At 30.3% G+C, this 21,348-nt stretch overlaps 7 protein-coding genes across 7 annotated transcripts, besides 2 other annotated features; 1 reads left to right on the top strand and 6 right to left on the bottom strand.

Annotated features, from left to right (window-relative positions):
- Nucleotides 1-1,649: 1,649 nt before the first annotated feature.
- Nucleotides 1,650-2,519, bottom strand: TVAGG3_0337770 (uncharacterized protein; the record flags this gene model as incomplete). The annotated part of the gene is made up of 1 exon (XM_001324114.1): nt 1,650-2,519. One exon carries the CDS (start codon nt 2,517-2,519, stop codon nt 1,650-1,652), a length of 870 nt encoding a protein of 289 aa, XP_001324149.1.
- A 310-nt stretch (nt 2,520-2,829) lies between these two features.
- TVAGG3_0337760 (lipase) lies at nt 2,830-3,762 on the bottom strand (the record flags this gene model as incomplete). Its single annotated transcript, XM_001324115.1, has 1 exon — nt 2,830-3,762. One exon carries the CDS (start codon nt 3,760-3,762, stop codon nt 2,830-2,832), a length of 933 nt encoding a protein of 310 aa, XP_001324150.1.
- A 624-nt stretch (nt 3,763-4,386) lies between these two features.
- TVAGG3_0337750 (I/LWEQ domain family) lies at nt 4,387-6,543 on the bottom strand (the record flags this gene model as incomplete). Its single annotated transcript, XM_001324116.1, has 1 exon — nt 4,387-6,543. The coding sequence occupies one exon, from the start codon at nt 6,541-6,543 to the stop codon at nt 4,387-4,389; it is 2,157 nt and encodes a 718-aa protein (XP_001324151.1).
- Nucleotides 6,544-7,463: 920 nt separating this feature from the next.
- On the bottom strand, nt 7,464-9,149 carry TVAGG3_0337740 (uncharacterized protein; the record flags this gene model as incomplete). Its single annotated transcript, XM_001324117.1, has 1 exon — nt 7,464-9,149. The coding sequence occupies one exon, from the start codon at nt 9,147-9,149 to the stop codon at nt 7,464-7,466; it is 1,686 nt and encodes a 561-aa protein (XP_001324152.1).
- A 678-nt stretch (nt 9,150-9,827) lies between these two features.
- Nucleotides 9,828-10,864: a mobile genetic element.
- Nucleotides 10,865-11,434: 570 nt separating this feature from the next.
- TVAGG3_0337720 (RNA polymerase II transcription regulator recruiting protein) lies at nt 11,435-12,897 on the bottom strand (the record flags this gene model as incomplete). The annotated part of the gene is made up of 1 exon (XM_001324118.1): nt 11,801-12,268. The coding sequence occupies one exon, from the start codon at nt 12,266-12,268 to the stop codon at nt 11,801-11,803; it is 468 nt and encodes a 155-aa protein (XP_001324153.1).
- A 1,506-nt stretch (nt 12,898-14,403) lies between these two features.
- Nucleotides 14,404-14,451: a mobile genetic element.
- Nucleotides 14,452-17,370: 2,919 nt separating this feature from the next.
- Nucleotides 17,371-20,744, top strand: TVAGG3_0337700 (ubiquitinyl hydrolase protein; the record flags this gene model as incomplete). The annotated part of the gene is made up of 1 exon (XM_001324119.2): nt 17,391-20,675. The coding sequence occupies one exon, from the start codon at nt 17,391-17,393 to the stop codon at nt 20,673-20,675; it is 3,285 nt and encodes a 1,094-aa protein (XP_001324154.1).
- Nucleotides 20,745-20,766: 22 nt separating this feature from the next.
- Nucleotides 20,767-21,296, bottom strand: TVAGG3_0337690 (protein heterodimerization protein; the record flags this gene model as incomplete). The annotated part of the gene is made up of 1 exon (XM_001324120.2): nt 20,880-21,296. The coding sequence occupies one exon, from the start codon at nt 21,294-21,296 to the stop codon at nt 20,880-20,882; it is 417 nt and encodes a 138-aa protein (XP_001324155.1).
- Nucleotides 21,297-21,348: the final 52 nt, after the last annotated feature.

Genomic DNA, 21,348 nt, shown 5'->3' with positions numbered 1-21,348 from the left:
ATATTTGATTTCATTCGAATAGAATTTCATACAATCATTGGTTGAGATTTCAAATGTGACAAACGTGAAGTTATTGTACATGGTGCAATAAGATGTCGAATCAATGTTTGCATTGCCTGTATAGCTATCAAAACATGAGTTTCGAACTGTGACATCACTTGAAAAGGAATTGGCATCGGACTTAATATTCTTTCCATAGCAATATTCCAAAAGCATTGTTGATCCTTCAGCTGCTCTGATATCTTCATGCCTGATATCACCTTTTAAAGTACAATTCAAAAAATTAGAATAAAAATATTCCGAGTGTCCACTGTAAGCTATTTCAATCATCACATGGTGTATCACTGAAGCATCATTATAAGCTTGTACAAATCGAAAATAATTAATTCCGCCATAAAACGATAAATATGAGCATATATGATTAGCGATATTGTATGAACTATTCATGTTTTGTGAGTGAGCTTCTTGGCATGTCAATGAATATGTAGATCCATGGATATACAATGAATCAGGTTTTATTGAATTTTTAGAAATCGATAATAAGTTACTGGTTAAATTGTCTGATACAATACCAATTGCTGTTAAAGAGAAAGCAATATTATTGAAAAAGATCGAATGTGAACATTTCGCATATGTCGTATTAATATATGCACCACCTCCAAAGTGGGTCGAGTAGCATTTATTAAAACATGAAGAAAAAATTAAAACATTGCAAGATTTTTTCGAGATACAAAGACCACCACCATCAGTATTAGATGATATATTATAGAATAGCGATGATACTATTCGAACATTGATATCATTTTCATGCATTCATGCATGAATATCACAATGCATTTTGAATAGTGGATTTTTTTGAATTGGTAAAATTATTTTGAATAGTTTATTTTATTTATGATGAAAATACTAATAGCAATTGTAAAATAGAATTCAATGTGAGATTTTCCGAATTTGAATGTGATTGTGGCAGATTCATTTTTACATAAATTTTAAAAATAATATTAATAAATAGTCAATTGGCCTTATCCAGAGAGTTAAACCATTTGTTTTCAAATTTTCATCATACTTTTTAAAATCAAACAAGATTTTTTTGCCAATCACTCCAAATCACTTGATTTTATGAATATATGTCGAAGATCACACGCAATTAATAAAAATATTTTTTTGTTTTCAAAAAGGTACTTTTAATGGGCCAAAAATTGAAAAATTTTAATTTCTCTAGTTTCTAGCCAGAATCAATATAGAGTTCATATGCAAAAAGTGAAACTACTATGGTGTGGAAAAAAATATCAAAGTTCCCCACTTAAACACTATATATATATATAAAAAAGCAGCACACAGTCCAAGTCTGATGAAAGTGACATCAAACATAAAAAATATAAATAAAAATGATGAAAATTCTTCGGTTTTTGAGTATGTATGTATGTTATATTTTAAAATCAAAAAGGCCATTATGGGCTAATGGAGAAGAGTCATTACTCAAAATACATACTCAAATTCAAATCTCAAATTAATCATAAAGAATAATTTATCCCACATCTCACAACTTTGCATATTTTCATCAAATAAATATAAAAAGAATCGAAATAACAATAAAAATAGAAATTATGTTTGAAAAAGTTTAAATATAAGAAATTTGAAAAGCAATGTTAATTTGGTGTAGCATATATAATGGCAGATTGCATCAATGTTTTATAATCGGATATATATTTAATTTCATTTGAAAATAATTTGTAACATTCGTCTGCAGAAATCTCGAATGGAACAAACGTGAAGTTATTGTACATGGTGCAATAAGATGTCGAATCAATGTTTGCATTGCCTGTATAGCTATCAAAACATGAGTTTCGAACTGTGACATCACTTGAAAAGGAATTGGCATCGGACTTAATATTCTTTCCATAGCAATATTCCAAAAGCATTGTTGATCCTTCAGCTGCTCTAATATTTGGGTGCTTATAATCACCTTTCAAAGTGCAATTCAAAAAATTAGAATAAAAATATTCAGCACGCCCACCGTAAGCTGCTTGAATCATCACGTGATGTAATACTGAAGCATCATTATAAGCTTGTACAAATCGATAATAAGTATTTCCGCTATAATATGAATAATATGAGCATATATGATTAGCGATATTGTATGAACTATTCATGTATTGTGAGTGAGCTTCTTGACAAGTTAATCCATAGGTCCATCCATGGCTAAGCAATGAATCAGATTTTATTGAATTTTTCGAAATTGATAATAAGCTACTGGTTGAATTATCTGATATAATACCAATTGCTGTAAAAGATAAAGCAATATTATTGAAAAAGACCGAATGGGAGCACTTTGTATAAGTTGTATTAACAAAAACGCCACCTCCAAAGTTAGATGAGGAGCATTTATTGAAACATGACGAAAAAATTAAAACTTTGAAAGATTTTTTTGTGATGGAAAGACCACCACCATCAGTATTGGACGATATATTATAGAATAGCGATGATTCTATACGAATATTGAAATCATTTTCATGCATTGAAGCATGAACATCACAATGATAATATTTGAATTTGAATTTTTTGAATGAGTAAAGAAATGCTGTTCCCTCATGGAATGTTTTTGGATTCAAATTTAGTGGTAACTGTGGATTTACTTGTCTTTTTTCAGGACCAATTGTGGATTTGCTTATGCCTGAAAACGAATTGTCAATATGTATGAATAAATGTTTGTTATGAATTAACTCCTTCTAATAGTATAAAGATGAAATAGTTATAGTTCAGTCTAATTCGAATTAAAAAAAAAAGAATAATATTTTGTTTAGAGAGAAAATGTATTGATAGAATAAATCAATCGGTTTTATGCTTAAGAGCATTAATATATTTAGATTGATGGTGATCATCCATAGAAGTTGCAGAAATTGAGACAAGTTTATATTTTGTTCCGGGAACAAGATCGGCTTCAAGTTTTTCGTTTTTATTATTTAGTGCGTATACAGTGCCAACAAGATTTGAAACTTTAATGTAACTTTGGTTTATACTATAAGTTATTAAGTCGTCTACAATTGGATCCACCTTTGCCATAATGGCCTTGTAAAGAGATTTACTAAATTGCTGCTTCTGATTGTTAAATATTGAAATTGCTGCTTGGATGATTCCAACCACAAAAGGTTTTGAAGCTTTTGATTTCGGAATCATTGGTTTGAAATTGTTATAGGAATTAGGAATAGAAATTGTTGGAACAATATCATTATTATATACAAATGTGCAAATCTTTTTATCATATGGAGAAGGAATCTTATTAACAGATGGAGCCGCAGCGAAACAAAATCCACCTATTTTGTCAAGCTTTCCTGCTAAATTAGGATCAGTCATTGCCATTAACGAAACGATAGTTGAAACGGATGCACCATAAGAGTGTCCAGTTATATAAATATAGCCATCATAATCATAAAGAAGTTGTTTGATCTTACTATATACAAATTTGGCACTCTTATAGAAGCCACCATGGCAAGTTATTGAATAATTTCCAAATTTATGAGGAGATTCCTTGTAATCGAAATCGGTTTCCCAATCAGCTTGTGATACTGAACCTCTAATGCAAACCCAAAGAGCGGAATTCTTTTCATAGACATAAAAAACTGGTTGTCCTTTTGCACTTCTAGAATTGTTATACATCATAGTTCCGCCTGTGAAAGCGCGCATGCCACTGTATGCTGTATTTGCCAAGTCCATGGCAAGGCGGACCAATAAAATGTTGAAACCTGGAATATTCGGAACCATTTTATCAATCTGACAGAGAAAGTTTCTGTCAAATTACGGTTTTAAAAAGTTCAAAATCTCAAAATTTCCATTCTTATCTATTGTAGATATATAATTTATCCATCGAATACTTTCAATTTTGAAAGGTTCAGAATTTAAATTGATACGACAGCATTGAATGTCATTGAATTTTAAAAATGAATTCAAAAAGTGAAATCAGATTATCTTTACGAAAAAAAGTTCAATGTAATATCCATAGATATGGTTAAATAATATATAAAATTCAGTTTAATCAGTAAAAAAAAGATTGGAATTTTTTCAATGTCCAAACTAGTTTTAGAGATCTTTTTAGATTATATTTAATGGTTTAAGTATGGATCAATATTGGTGTTAACCTTGATTTGAGGTTATAGCAATTGCTTGAAACATTCCTGAACCAGAAATTACATGAAACTCTAACATCATCAATTTCATCTCAGAATACTAAATACATATTAGATACTAATTTCGCAAATACAAAAGAAAGAAGGTTAAATGTGTTCTATAACTTCTGCTCAAACTAAACGAAAATATGTTTTAATAAAAAAGAGTACAAATATATTTTAAATTATATCAAACAAACAAACTTTTTATATATTAAAAATATCAAATTTTGCGCTTTCGAAATTCGTATAATTTCTTCTCTTCTTCTTCGCATTTCTTCCATTGTGCGTTGATCTCATTCTGAAGATTTAGTTTAAGTATAACAGGTATCATAACTTTCTTGTTATCTTTCTTGTCATTTTCTTCTAATTTCTTGAAAATTTTCGCTTCAGTTTCTTTGATAATTTTTTCAGTGAAATTCTTCAAATTTTTAATTTCATCATTGATAATCTTTTCTTTGTCGCCACCTTTAACATTAACACAGGCGACAAGAGAAGCAACACTTGCATTGATTATTTTTGCAGCTGAAACAATTTTGTAGTTCAAATCTTCATCATTTTTCATTTCAGCAACAATTAAAAACAATTTTACTGCTTCAGTAACTTCCCCTGCGGCGTGAATCATTCCCTTTTCATTGTCAATGTGCCCATGCTTCTCTATCTGCATCATTGTCAGTTGGCGAGCTCTTTCAACAATTCTTGCAGCAGAAAGTAAAATTTTTGAGTCGAAATTCGATTTTTGTTTTTCGTCTAAAACAAACAATTTCGAAAGAGTTTCACCTACTTCTTGTGCACAAACAGTTAATGAATTACTTGCATCATCATTGTTTTTAACAACATTCTGTGATGATATTTCTTGTGTCAGATTTATCAATTTTTCTTTTTGACACTTTATTTTTGTCAAATTTTCAGAAATTTCTTTGTCATTTTGCAAAGTACCCAACAGCTTCGATCTTACAATGTTCTGCAATGATGATATCAAAGAACTGATGTTGTACAAGACAGTTTGGACTCGAATTTGGTTCGAAAAATCAGGAATAGACGAAATCATTGATAAAGAAATTTCGCAAAAGTTTTCTGCGATTTTCCTGAATTCTATTAATGATTTGATGATTTCTTTCACTTTATTTTCGTCGATACTTGATAATTTACTTGAAATCTTCGTCAAAATTTCGTCAAACGGTTTTGACAAAATTTTTATTTCATTGAAAACAGAAATTGGCAATCTTCCTATTTCTGGAGTGACAGGGAGTATGTAATCATCTGGTATTTGGTTGATTACGTTCTTATCTATCTTTATTGACATCTCTTGCTTCATTTCTGAGATTGAATTTGATAATGAAATCAAATCTGAAGCAAAACTGTTCAAAGCTGGGAGGAATGACTCGAAATCAGGTCCAATTCTGATGTTCTTTGATTCATTTACGAGATTTTGCGCTGAATTCTCGAATTTCTCGTAAATTTTTTTAATTTTTGGATCTAAATTTGAAAAATATGAAGAACAAGTCTGTGTTATAGGGATATAAGCATTCATTAGGCTTAAAAAGTCCCTCTGACCCTCTTCATACATCAAAGGAATGACGCTCCACGTTGATAATTCAATAATGAAACTAAAAATAGTAGATAATCTCAAAACAAGGTTGTAGAAACCATATTGAGATAATCTAAATGATGTTGGAGTGGATGGTTCCTTGAATTTCGGATATTCGATAATATTTATCAGATAATCCAAGTCATTTATAAGATTATTGATGAAATCTTTGTTCTTTGAGCCTTTCTTCATGTCAGAATTGTACTTAGCCAACTTCTGGATGAGAGATAAGAAAGTTATTGAGCATTTCAACGACAAAGGTGTTTCGATGTAGTCAGAAATCGAAAGAACATGGGACACAATTACGAAAATGTCCGATACCGATAGGAAAACTTCCGAAATTTTTCCTTCTTTTCCTTTTTTGATTTCGTTTCTGAAGATTTCGGACTTGTCGTATGCGATATTGACCATGTTGTCTTGGTCCACCATCATTGAGATACCGTGGTAAAGAACAGAATCAACGTTTGTCAGATATCTCAAAAATTGATTGATCAAATCATCAATTGTTGATGATTTGTAGAATCCTGATATAACTATTTCCTTTGACTTTTGTGTTTCAACTTGTTTTTGGCCACAAAACTCTTGGAATATTTCAATTTTGTTTAAATAACTTAAGATTCCGAACAAAACATTGTTCTTAGGAGTTTTTATTGATATCTTTAGGTTATTCAATGATATCAAGAGGTTTCTCATGACATTTTTGTAATAATTTTCAAAATCATTTTGTTTGAGGTCTTTGATTTCATAAATAGCATCAAATCTGGTGATTTTATCTACAATTTGTAACATTGAACTACCTTGATCAGGTTTTCTGATGAAATCAGAAGAATATTTTATCAAATTTTCAAAATTTTCATTGAAAACTGATCTGAAATGTATTGGAATATCATTTTCTAAGTATATAGATATAGAATATTCACATAACTTCTGAACAAAAGTTTGTAAATTGAATTGATCAAAAAGTGACAAAAAATCCAAAATTTTTGGTATTTTTTTGTTGATCAAACTGAAATAGATGTCCAAAACATTGGTGTTGCTTCTAAAGTACTTCATGAACACCTGAGAACTTATTTTGAGTTGTTCTACTTTAATCAAAGAAATTTGGTCAGAATATTTCTTTAATTGCGAAATATTTTGCGGCAATTCGTATTTTACTTTAGGATAATCCATTCCCAAGACTAAATTATACAACTCATTATTCAAATTTTTGACAGCCGATACGTAACTCAAAATTTTTACAGATTTTTCTGAAACAATCGAATCCAAAAGAATTTGCCAAATTACGTCATAAGAACTCTTCAAAGTATTTGAGTTCTGTAGTATGTTTTGGTTCACATTTTCCTCTTTCATTGTCAATAAGTGGTCAGTGGTCATTGCAAAAGTGACAGGGAAAGAAATTTGATACAAAACCGTTATATCGAATTTCATTGTGTTTTGTATTGTATTTATAAGGTTCAAAGAACTGAATGTTCCTGCCAAAACAGCCATAGAAAAGTCTGTTTTGTCATTGATGTTCAACAATGAATAAAAACTTATTATTTGTTTCGGAAACTTCAAACAAAGATTTTGTAAACTTTTGGCAGAAATTTGTAAAATTTTGTAAAGTGGATTTTGTATTTCATGTTCTAAACCAATCAAATAATCATTGTAAATATCTGGCAATCCGTTCAAAAGATTTATCAATTTAAATATCTCTGAAATGTCAAATGTCAAAATTTTTGGTGTTTTTGACAAAATAAATTGTAAATATTTGTAAAATTCTGACAAGAATTGAAAAATACGTTATTTTTGGGTGTCAAATTTTGGAGAGGATAAAACAATGTAAATAAACAATCTTCACTTCTTATTCTTACTAGATCAGCAAAACACATGTAATAAGAATTCAAAAACATCGAAAAATTCCTTTGTAAATTTGTCACTTTTTTATAAAAATCTGACAAATTATTTTTGGATGTTTCATTTTGTGTTTTATTGATTAATTTCATAAGAGGAGATAACACACATGTGAAAGCATCAAATATCGATTGTTGCCTCAATAAAAAATCATCTGATTCGGTGTCAAATTTCGGCGGTTTTTTTGTAATCTTCAGAAAATAATTTAATTGATTTAAATCATTTTCATTGAGATTTTCAACGTTTTGGTCAATAATTACTCGTAATTCATTCAACAAAGAAATAAACTCTTTGTAAATTATTTTGACGATTAAAACAGTTTTGTCAGAAACGGTTAGTAACAAATTTTCTTTCAAACTGAAATTAGGGAAGTTTAAAATTGTAAATCTAACCGCCAACAGCAAAACCAAACAAATTTCGTCTTTTGATTTGAGATCAGAAGATAAAAGGGTCAAAACCACTTTGTAAGAAGAAATTTCTGTCTTATCAATTCCGTTTTGAAGTCCTTCTTGGTATTTTTCAGAAATTATATTCAATAATGACTTCATCATTTGGATTAAGCCTTGCGTTGGCTCATTTTCTAGATATACATTGGCAACACTTTTGATTACATTTGTTATTGTTTGTAATTCAAGTTTGGATATTAATTCATTTATAGATCTTCGCGTGTTTATGGCTGAAACAGTTAAACTCGTAAAGTCTTTGATGGGCATAAGATCTTTAATTTCGCCAATGACTCTAGAAATGAATGGAAATTGAGAAATAATAAAATTCAATTTATCTGTCATGAAAACTGATTCAAATCTGTTATTCTCGTATATTGTCTTGATATATGAAGAAATCATTGTACAAATCTTAGTAATATTCTTCGATTTTTCCTCATCTTGAGAAATTTTGTAAAATGATGCGGCAAATAAGGCATTTGTCTCAAATAGTCCTAGGTTTTGTAATGCATTTGATACAAGAACTGCATATTGTCTTTGTATTACTGGTAATGGCTTCGATTTTTTGCTTAATGCGATATCAAATTTTAAAACATTGACAAGGATTTGTTCGAAGCATGCTTGAGATGTCTCGATAGCTTTCTTTATTGTATCTAAGTACCTCTCCATTGTAGGTGCTGTTGCAATCGCTAGATATGGAATGTGTTTTTGTATTTCTTGCAGAGGACTGTAAAGTTGGGCTAATAATGTTCTGCACTGAGCAGATTTTGGTGCACAGCTGTCGAATAGTTCAATATAGTAAAATAACGATTGATTTAAAATCATAATTCGCGAAAAACATGTTTCAATATCACGTTGTCCTTCTTTAGTTGTTTCTGGTAATCGTTCTAAGATCCTTGGAAACAAGTTTTTCATAGAAGAAAGTTTTAATAACAATTGTCCCGAAGAAAAGCCAGCTTTCCCTGTTCGAAAATTTTCGTAACCATCCCTGATTAAATCATCTGGTCCAAGTATCTTGTGACATGTTACAGAAGATATAAACTGTGGGAAAGCACTCATTTACATGACTGAAATATTCCGGTATTCTTCACAAAAAAAAAATTAATAAGAAAATCTCATTGAAAAAAAAAACTTATGGATTATGTTGTAGTTTATGGCACTGAAGTAACATTTACAATGAAGTTATATATGATCTGCATATATGTCGGAGTTTAGCATTTTATTTCATTGTTACTATAACATTCATGCATATCTATATTAATATCTTTTAATGATGTATGACGTAATAGATAAGTCTTGAAATCAAAAGTTATATTAAGAGTTGTTATTGAAGAGAAGGTAAAAGATTGTATATTAGACAAATTTGAATGAAAATTTTATTAACTATTGGTGTTAATACGAAATTTCATTGGAAATACCTGATATATCATCTGTAATATATGTTTTCAGGCTTAAAAATGGTAAAAAGATTGTATTAAAACAAAATGAAATAAAATCTGCTAAAATTAGTTTTGTATTTTATGTCTAAACCACATAAATTGATTCAGATTGGAAAAATAGATAGATTTACAATAAATTTCATTTGAATTCTTTTATAAACGACCCGGCTCGGATAAATTATTGAAATTTGAATGATTTATAAAAAGAGGGTGAAATTGATCTGAAGAATTAAACATGATCAAATCTGATATCGATTAGGCATATCAAGACCTTACTAGATTTCAAAAGTATTTTAAGGGTGCGCCCGGGAGGGTCATGTAAACTTCAGAATTTAGATCCTTAATTTTTAAGCAATAACTTGGTACCTAAATAGGTAGGAAAACTCTAAAAATATCAAAAAATACAACTTGGCTCCATAATAATCCTGTCATGGTGGCTGTTTGTATCCCCTAGTATTTTCCTCTTGAATCTCTTTTTCTGTCGAAATTAAATTCAAATCTCAGAAGTAGAAGTGAATAATCGACTTATTACTGCTATTATACGAATAAATAAATTCATTATATTATTTTTATTTACATAATATCTGTTTGAAGTCCATAATTCTATAAATTTTTCTCCAAAAACATTACAATCTTGATAGTTTTGATACTGTTTAATAGGTTTTTGGCACCTTATTTAGTATTTACTACGTATAGAGTCGATCTGAACTTAATTTTCGGAAATTTAAAATATTATTATAAGTAAAATCTGATTTGAAATTTATGTTTAACTACTCATATCTTGCATTATCCTGAGTAGCTTTTGTAAAAATTCATCAAAAAAATTTTAACGTGCTTTAATTTTTATTTTTTAAAATAATGCATATTATTATATAACTAGCATATTTACAAATTTTAGTGCTTTCAAAAATTTAATCCTCCTCCTCTCAAATAAACGTACATCCGGGTGGCCTGTTTTTTGCAAAAAATAAAATTTCATTTTTTATGCTTAAAAAGTCAGAATTTTTATTTGCTTCTGGGATATATGATGGCTATATCAGATGCCCATTCTTTTTGATACTCAACATTAAACATAAAACTTAGCCGTTAAGGCTCTTCTGAAAATATTTTTTTCCGAAAAATTTTCGAAAAAAATCAAAAAATTTAAAAATCCCCGAATCTGCAGGGATTTTAAAAAATTCTTTTTAGTAAAACTTAAGGATATTGTATCAGATATATTGGTATGGGTAAATTCAATTTTAATCCAATATTCATCGAGATATTAAGTTAACGAAGCTTTCAAAATTGAGAGGGTAATCCTCCTCCTCTCAAATAAACGTACATGCGGGTGCACCCTTAAGGAAGATGGGACAACTGAATGAAAATAAATCCAGCCATATTGAAAATTTCCATTGCTTGTTGATGTCACACCTAAAAAGAAATAAAGTGATTAAATGTTGAGAAATGAATCATCAAATATTGAATCACATGATTGTGAAATTTAGAAGGTCACTCTTAAATTAAAATCTAGATATTTTCATTTATCATATACAAGGAAGGATCTAGGAAAGCAGAGGTGAAGGAATAGAAATTGAATCAGCATATTTTTTATCGGATTGCCAGTAAAAAACGGTTTACACGAAATTTTTATCAATTATTATGATTTGAATTTAAGAATTAATATCATTGTTGTTGGGAATTTTGTTAGAATTCAAATTACAATGGTTTTTACTGGTACTTTTAATATAATAAGATGAAAAATAATTTCATTTTATGACACAATCCCAAAATATTCGATCATCTTCCCAAATCGAAGTTGTCAATACAATTTATAATCTGCAATTCAAATTTGTGAAAGGTGGGATTGAAAGGATATATTTCAATTTTTAGACTGCGATTTTAAAATATGTATGTTTTATTTAATAAAATAAATACAATAAAAAATTGAAGCAAAATAATTGATAGGATCCAAAAATAGACATTGATTCATTGCAAAAGATCGTGATTTACTTTGTTGTGAAATGCCTTGATAACTCATTTCAACAATTAAATTAGATCATTCAATATGAATTGTTAATTAAAAGAAAAATTGAATAGCGACTGATTATTATTTGAGAAATAGTATATTATTTCGGTTAAATAAATTTTGAAAAGCAATAAAATTTTTTGAAGCAATAGATGAAATGTTTATATTTCAGAAATGAATAGTAATAATATATTATTTCTCCTTAACTCTGCATTACTGTTAAGCAAAGAAGCCCTCTATTTAAAATAAAATTGAAATGGATATCTCTATAAGAAGCATAATTCCATGAAAATATCATTTTCAGGGAACTCAATAGCATCCATTAGGTCGGTAAAGCTAAAATTTGGTAAAATTTCTTTTGGTGTATTCTGTTCTTCCTGTTTGGTATCTTGAGTAGTTTCGGCTTGTTCTTCTACCCTGAATTTGATGAATCTATGCCATCTGTTCTTTATATTATTAATATTTCTTCCTTCGAAGAATTGCGAAATCTGTGTCCATTTCGAACCGTATTCTGCTTGTAATTTTATAAGAAGCTGATCCTCTTCTGGAGTCCACGGCTCTTGTTTATTGGTTTCTTTAAGGTAGATGTTATAACGATCCTTGCACTGTCTGGCTGTGAAGTTAGGCATCTTATCTGCAATTTTTTTCCAATCACTTGTTCCAATATTCTTAATAATGGCAAGAAGTTTCTCATCATTCTTCTTTGAAAATGTCTTGCGAAGACTCTGACTCATTCTGTGGATTAAACTTTAAAAGAATGAAGACAAGATTGAGAAGGTATTCAAAAATTTTTATCGTTGTGATCAGTCATTAAAGAGGTAGGGCAACGATAGAAAATTTTTGGAAAAAAAGTTCGGAGATCTTAAACGTATCATATTCCCTGCATGGTTTGGTATCTTCCGCCATGCGTTGTGCCAAACATATTGACACTTTCCAATAATTAATTTATGGTATGAGTCACAGAGTTAGATTATAAAAAGAAAGTAAATAATTGCAATTAGAAATCATATATGTCGGAAATCAAATGTTGATGAGCAGAAACCTTTTACTCATCATAAAAGAGATAAATCACTAAAGATTTGTATACATTAAAATTTGATATTTGGTGCTCGAAAACTGTCTGATGGGACTCCTCCAAAATGAACCAATCTATCGCTGAGGACCAAATTAGATGATGTGGATGGTGTATTCTCTAATTCTAACTTAGGAAGAATGGAAACAAAACGAATGACGACAACAACATGTCAAACATAGATTAAATATCTATGAATCAATAAAGTATACGTGCATTGAAGGTTATAACGATCACTTGAGGCTTATAACTCTTTGACTAAATTATGCAATAATTAAATATAATCATTTTTATATTTTTATACTGATAGTAATTAATATACTATCCTGCTTAATAAATGGTATGATCAAATTTGTTTGAAAATTTAATTATGTATATGAAACTATGTCTTCTATATAAAAATCAAAATTTTCGGACGAACCTAGATTGAACCTTTATGAAAATCTATCATTTTTGTTAATTGAGTTAATATGAATCTTTTACATATGTATATATAGCATTGATAGCTTATATAATCATGGTTTATTCCATATTAACATATTTTTTCAGATAAATTTGTTAATAATATCATGTAACAAATTAATTCAAGATTAGAATGTCTACAAAATGCTAACAAATAAGAACAAAATACGATTTCTCGACTTAAATTTTAATATGGAGTAGTTTTTCGTTTAAATCTAATTAAAAATGAATAAAAACTTATCTTGTACTATTTTCATTCAAAGATTTTAATAATGTAAATCATGCATTTTCATAATTCAGTACAGTTCTTTTTAGAATTAAAGTTGATGAGGATGATATTTGCGATTTAAAATAATTTGTTAATGTTCACCTTTTATTCATCACCTTGTGGTATGCCCTAAAGCAATAGCATTATCAATTCTGCTGAATTGATCAACTCAAAATTCCAAAAAAAATTCAAAATTTCAAAAATGAAATTAAACAATTTGAATTTTCACATGAAAAAATCAATTTCGAAAAAAATTTGGAAAATCAAAGTATTTGATAATTAGTCAAATAATCAATTTACATCGTTTTTACTCATAAAAAACAACTAATTTTTGATTTTGATATCATATTTGATAAATACTCATTCCAGAGTTGACGTAATGTATTAATTATTGTTAGAGATATTGCTTTCGCAGCAAAATTCTTATTTCATGAAAGAAAAAAAAATGATTTTATTCCAACAAAAACAAGTAAACAGATGAATGGAAACGTACTATATTTTCATAAATGTAGTAATCAGCGTGTCAGCTTTTGTTTATCATGTTCGAGTCAAAATGTATTAACTTGTAATAAGAAATATTCGAAGATTATATGAAGTATTGAGCATTCTTTGTAGAAATATTTGTAATTCATTACTAACATATATAAGAAAGTTGTTTTTTTTTCCTTATTGCAATAATTTTGTCTGATTTTAATAACTTTTCATGTATACGAGTTGTGTGAATATGCATCATAATATGCGTAAATATACTTATTTGCGACGAATAATGTGGTTGCATAATGGAGGTGCTAAATTTTGATTTTAATATGGGGCTTTGGTATGTATAATCATGTTCTTATCTCAACGTAGGAGTATTGGTGCAATATGATTAAAATTTACGAGGTTGATCTTAAATTGAATAATTCTGGAGTATAAATCACAATGCAGCTAATTCTATGTTAAAGATAGATACAGATTGTAGTAATCAATTAGGGAGTACAAATTCATTCTTTCATTTCTGTCGTATTGAGCAGAAAGGAAGAGATCATAACCCTAAGAAAAAAAGCCCAAATTTGTCACTTTTCATAGTACGTTAAACTCAATTCGCTCGGCGAATGCCGAGCACACGTACTCATCATTCAACATAATATTCTCATTCTTTGGTTATTATAGTGCCAGACAACACAAGATTTCAAAGAATTACTTGAGTTTTCAATTAATCTTAATCCGATTTTAGATTTATCGAGAACTCCATCATCACAATCACATACTTCAGTGCGGTAACTACAATTATCCATATACAGAAGGAAGTTCTTTTCGAACAACTCATTTGGAGTCTGTTTTGGAAAGAACTTCTTTCTGTCCGACTTAATTTCATAGTTCCTGATCAACCAAAAGACAGAAACCACACACTATCTACTTAGGAAAGGAGTTCTTTCTAAATCTTCCTTAAATTGAGATTTTACGAGAGATAACCCTTCTATTGCACTTAAAAATGAACATTTTGATATCTTTAGTATCACACATGGTCATATATAGTATTTCATCTACATGAATACATTCATCTTTCGAAGTCTCTCATTAAATGGGAGGCTTCGAAAGATGAATCGTTTTATTCATACAACTTTAAATCTCGAACACATTTAGAGAGTGAGTATATCATTTTATTCTTGTTTTGAGTTTATTCTGATTCAAAATTGCAGTGAAAACAGAAGTTCACACATCATATCTGAATGTGAGCTCATCTATACTTATACGATCTCAATACCTCCACTCTAAGCATAAGAGGTGAAGTTATATAAAAATTATCAGATGCGTTGAAGTCTCAAAAGTATTGCCTGAATGCTTGTTTCATATTTGTCCAAGTAGTTTCAATGAATAAATGTATTGTTTTTTATAATTTCGATTTATTTTTAGAAAATATTCAATATAAACCTTTATTGTGTTATTTACATCTCATAAATTCTCTGTCTAAATCATATAAAAGCGCGTTTTACCCCTATGAATCAAGAAATTCATTCAATATTCATGGTATATTTATTAAATTTATACAATTTACTAATAATCAATATTATATCCTCATAAATAGCAATATATTTTGGTAATCTATGATAATCATATACAATATTTGAAATCAAATTTTCATTAGTTTAGGTTCCTTGTTAATAGTAAACCATTATATTTATTACTAATAATAAAATCTATGTGTCGTATTGAAATTCAATAAAATTACTTATTCGGTCCAAAAAAACAAATTAGATAAAATTTTTCTTTTTTTATGTAATTTTTATTTTTCATTTTTCTCAAGATCCTAAGTTATGTTCTAACTTTTGAAATCATATCCTCTCATGCTAGGCTATATATTATAGCATATCCAAAAGGCAAGGAAATCTATCAGAGAAGCCTTTTTGACCTATCGTTGCCCTACCTCTCCTGTTTCAACTATTTTAGATATGGAATATTATTAGAGATGATTTGATTCAACAATAATGAGGATAATAACTTTTGAGAACGAAAAATCGTTTATTCATTAATTCTGAAAATTTTTGTATGCTCTTTGAAAAAGGAAAATTTGAAAGATAGCTTCATAAAAATTGAAAAAATGAAAAAATAAAAATACATCAGTATGAAGATTCATTTGGGAATTAATTTTATAGAAAAGTGTCATAATTTACTTTAAATTAAAAAATTTATATTATTATAGAATCAAGTTTCCTAATGTTTTTCAAATACAATAATTTTTCTGAAAAATTTAACAGTCTTATTTGAAAATATATTGTAAGAAATTATTAATCATATTAAAATAATTTTCTTCTGTAATAATATTAAATCCTTTCAATTTTTTGATAACTATTCAATTTTCAAATTAATTACTATATTATAATAGATTATCTTTCATGAACATACATTTAATTATTTCTTTTCAATTTCTAAATCTCCATCTTCTCAAATTTTCTAATCATCTTTATTCATAATATTGAATATATACCATGTTAGGACATTTCTTTTCATAAAATATTATTCTTTTCAATTTATTTATTTGATGAATAAACACTATTAATTCCTATTAAAAATGTTTCTAAAATCATTGCCAATATTTCCAAAAATTGAGATAGCACCACAATTCACAAATCGGGCTACAGTTTCGGATTTTTTTAATATTGATCAAAAACTGATTAGTACATTAGTTAGTAATCAATAATAATATATGCAAATTTCCAAAATTCCAATATGTCTTCCTTCAATGAATGAAATTAATACAATTTTAATTGCTATACCATGTACATATAAAGCATTTCTTTCTCCTTTAATTTTAACTATTATCAAATTATCAAGATTGCTGATAGACAGCCAAAAGCCATTATCATCCATCTTGACATTCTGCATTTGTTATATACTATTGATTTATAAAGAACTTCAGGGAAAATATCGGTATTTGCGAATCATCAATTTAATTTCAACTTCACACTATAGGGGCCTGCATGTTTCAGGTAATACTGGCACTCATTACATCATAGGTACTACTTATATTGATTTTTAATACATTTTCAAAATCGGTAAAATTTTTAAACATCTAATATATCAATTATAATGTATTTCTTTTTTTCCCCACATTAGTGGCTGGAATAACTACTATATTACCTGTTTTTTGTTTCTTCCGCTGTTTTCAATTAGGAAATATTTAAAATCACTAATCACGTGCTATGCTTACAATGATGTCATATCGGTAAATGTATAATTCATTAGATTTACCTTATAATATATCAAGTGATAATTAAATATTATACAATCACGTACTTTCTAGTCTCCTGCTTGTTTCTCCTTCGATTTAAGAGCTAAACCAGTGATGTTTCAAATCACAAAAAAAAAACTTTCATTAATTTATTATTATCAAAAATTACATAATTTCCTGGATAAAATCTAATTTCTCATTTTTTGGAGCTGTTTACACATTTTTCTAATCGATATTCTATTAGGTTATAGATAAGGTACTTAATTCCATCAAAAATTCAATTATAAAATCAATTTCAATAAATTTCATCACATATTTGAATCACAAAACCAAAAAAAATTAATGTCACAGTCTTTCGATTCCGATGAATCTGATGCCCCAGCCCAAAAGAAGGATGAAGGCATCGAAACCGAGCTAGATGAATGCATATTGGTTGATTGGTCTGAACCTAAAGAGAAATACAAATTTCAATATTATTCACCTAGGTCGAACGCGTTTGTAGTCACCATTAAATCAACCGACTCGCATTGCATACCGGTAAAATTCACATTAGAACGTGCTAAATCTCCTCAAACGTTTAGATTATTTGCCTCAATAACCAATAACTTCACTAACGACGTTGTTTCTAAATATGTTGATACTGTCCTCAGCGCCGCAGTATCAAGCGCGACCGTAAAATTACCAATTAAGCCTTTTGATATCATCGAAGATGGCTGGACTATTGAAGACAATCTCTGCGTGGTCATCAAGATATTTAGACTTAAGAAAGGAATTAAAATTGCGCCCAAAGAGCAGAAAGAACGTAAAAGAAAGTCAAAGCACGAAGATTCAGATGGTGAATTCCAAGTTACTGAGATAGAAAAATTTTCTACGAGCTCGATGGGAATTACATCTCGCGCACAGGATATAAAATCCCAAAAGCAATTCAGAATGAACAACTTCCTGGAGAGTCAGATTTTATTGGGCGAAGACGGCATTGCAGCGCCATATTGTGGCCTTCTTAACCTTGGTGCAACTTGCTACATGAACAGCTTCTTGCAAGTTTTGTACCATATCCCTTATTTCAGAAAATTAATTTATTCTATCAACACCACAAACGAAGATCATCGAACATCAATCGTATTTAACTTACAAAGACTCTTTGCCCTCATGGAAATGAGTCCATATGCCGTTTCTACAGAAGAACTGACAGTATCATTTGGATGGAACGAAGCAGATACGAATGTCCAACATGATATTGAAGAATTCAGTCGTGTTCTTATGGATGCAATTAAATCCAAGCTTGAAGGAACACCAGAAGCAGCTGAAATTCAGAAAATGTTTTGCGGAGAACAAATTCATCATATAGAATTTCCGAAAGTCAAAAAATCGCTTTCCAATACAGAGGCATTCGAAGATCTACAGCTTCTTGTCAAAGAATGTCCAGATATTTACAAATCTTTTCAACATTACATCTCACCGCAAAAAATCGACGAATACAAGACCGATGAATGGGGCAAACAGAAAGCTATGATTAGTACTCTATTCACTCATCTACCAGACGTCTTAATTTTACACTTACAAAGGTTCGAATTTGATCCGAACTCTCTTTCCATGACAAAAATCAACACGAGATACCAGTTCATGACCGAGATCGACATGAAAGATTTTATGGACGAAGCCTCGAACGAATCCACCGAATTTACTCTTACCGGCGTAATTGTCCATTCCGGAAACCCAATTGGCGGCCATTACTACTCCTATCTTAAGACGAAGAATGATTCCCAGTGGTATCTCTTCAACGATTCCTCAGTCCGCACTGCCACAGAAGAAAAAGCCGTTTCCACAAATTACGGCGGCCAAGGTTCGATTGATGACGGTCCATTTTTTGGCAAACCAAAGACATACAGTGCCTACATGCTTGTTTACGTCAGAACGACCGAACTTGCCAGAATTTTTGCACCTATAACAAGCCAATGCATTCCAAGCAACATTGTCGATGTTGTCAGGGAATTCCGACGCAGGGAAGAAGAGAGAATTGCTCTGGAAACAACAGTTAAGTTCTCTCTCTACACGGAAGAATGCATTTCTCGATCAGTTTGCGAGTATGTCGAACCACTTTCTTCATTCACTTTCAGTCCTGTAACTGTTACTTTGAATACATCTGATTTAGTTACAGATCTATACAACAAAGTAGCGGAAATACTGAAAGCTGACGTGAAGAACGTGATCCTTTGGTATCTTGCGAAAGATATTTTCGTTGGCCAAGTTCCAAACAACGAAACTCCCATCAAAGCAATGCCAACAAGTCACATTTTCGCTCAGAAACTGCAACCAAACTTTCCGAGGTCGATCCACATTTTCTTCTTGATCTATTACGACAGGAAATCTCCGAAGAGGCCATTCAAGTACATCACGTACATGATGCCTTCACAACTAAAGGAGAAACTCGGAGAAGCATTGCAAAGACATCTTTCTGCTGTTCAAGTTAACTTCACTTCACCTCCAACATGTTATGGCTTCAGAAATGACAGAAACATATTATCCAAACTGGATTTGGCTATGTCATTTAAGACACTTCATTTGAAGCATTGTTCCTACATATTCCTTCAGCCAAGTGATAAAAAAGAAGCGACATTTCCTGAAGGACTTCCTTTAGTTCCTCAATTTGAAGACGAGGGTTATGAGTATTTCTACGATGTTTTCCCTGAAGAAATGCCATTGACTCCAGAACAAATGTTCGCTGACATGTCTCTTGAATATAAATTCCATTTAGTATCAAACACAGGTAACAAAGTACTCGGAAAAGGTATCGTTCCTTCTTCAATTTCCTTCGACCAATTAAGACAATTCCTTTGTCAAATTTCTGGAATGATTTATGATGATCAGACACAGATTTGTTTCTTGTACAGAGAAAATGACATCAAGCCAATACAAGAATCAAGATTAGCCTTAAACAAATCGTTCATTTTCAAACCGTCACCGACAGTCAATAATGTAAGCGTGTTAATCGTCGAAAAAAGTGACAACCAGAAAACGGATAAATGTTTAAGGTTAATTACATATTTCTCGGAAGATTCTGTACACGTTGGCGAGCCTGATGTACAGATCCATGACTTCGATGAAACGATTTCGGATCTCATAGATTTCAATAAGAAAAAGAATGAAGTGGCCGACGATAGAAAAGTGAGAGCATGCGGAATAAATAATGGAAAGATCGGAAAACTTTACAATCTCAAGGAGAACTTGAGGGAATTGGAGAACCCTGTAAGGCTAGAGATCGTTCCTGAATATCAGATGAACATTGCCCAGTCGGATTTCTTCATTAGAGTTTCATCACTTGGACCTGAAGGTTCCGATTACTTCTCTGACCCATTCTACTTCTTAGTCAAACCGAAAGAGACATTTGACGCCGCTAAAGAAAGAATTAAAGAGATTACTAAGATTCCGGATGAAGTATTTAAGACATTGGCCTTTAAGATGAAGACTAGATCTGATTACGGAACAACAACACTTGAAGATAGCATGGAATTATGGAAATTAATGTCAGCTTATGATAGATTGTTTATTGTTTTCCCTGGAGCTTCAGATTTCCCTGTAAAGAGAAGAGCAATTGTTGTTAACCAGAGTTTGAAGATTAACCACTAATTCATTGTTATATTATCTTATATATTTTGTAAATATTCTTTTGATTTTGTATATTTATAAAAAATATTGTTTATTATGAAAAATGCAATTATTTTTAAGAATAGGTTTATTCATCAAATGCTTTTTTTTGTATCAATATTTTGGCTACAGATGAAAACAATGAAAAATTTTAAGATTTTAAAAAAGCATTCATATTAATAATGTTTAGTTACGTTCGCCACGGATACGCTGGGCAAGTTGAACATCACGTTCCATAATTGTAACACGGTTGGCATGGATAGCGCAAAGGTTTGTATCTTCGAAAAGACCAACAAGATAAGCTTCAGAAGCTTCCTGAAGAGCAGCAATAGCAGATGACTGGAAACGAAGATCGCCACGGAAACCAGAAGCGATTTCTCTGACAAGACGCTGGAATGGGAGCTTACGGATAAGAAGATCTGTTGACTTCTGGTACTTACGGATTTCACGAAGAGCAACTGTACCTGGGCGGAAACGATGTTGCTTCTTAGCACCCTGTGAGTCAATTGTTGGTGTTGACTTGCGGGCGGCCTTGGCACCGAGGGACTTACGTGGGGTCTTGCCACCAGTTGACTTTCTAGCTGTCTGTTTTGTACGAGCCATTAGAAAACTAATGAACTCAACTTTGCCCGCCAAATCTATTCAATTTTTTATT

This window comes from Trichomonas vaginalis, chromosome V (assembly GCF_026262505.1).
Source record: "Trichomonas vaginalis G3 chromosome V, whole genome shotgun sequence".
Lineage (NCBI taxonomy): Eukaryota > Parabasalia > Trichomonadida > Trichomonadidae > Trichomonas > Trichomonas vaginalis.
Note: the sequence above shows the minus strand (reverse complement) of the source record. Positions and strands in the feature narration are given on the sequence as shown.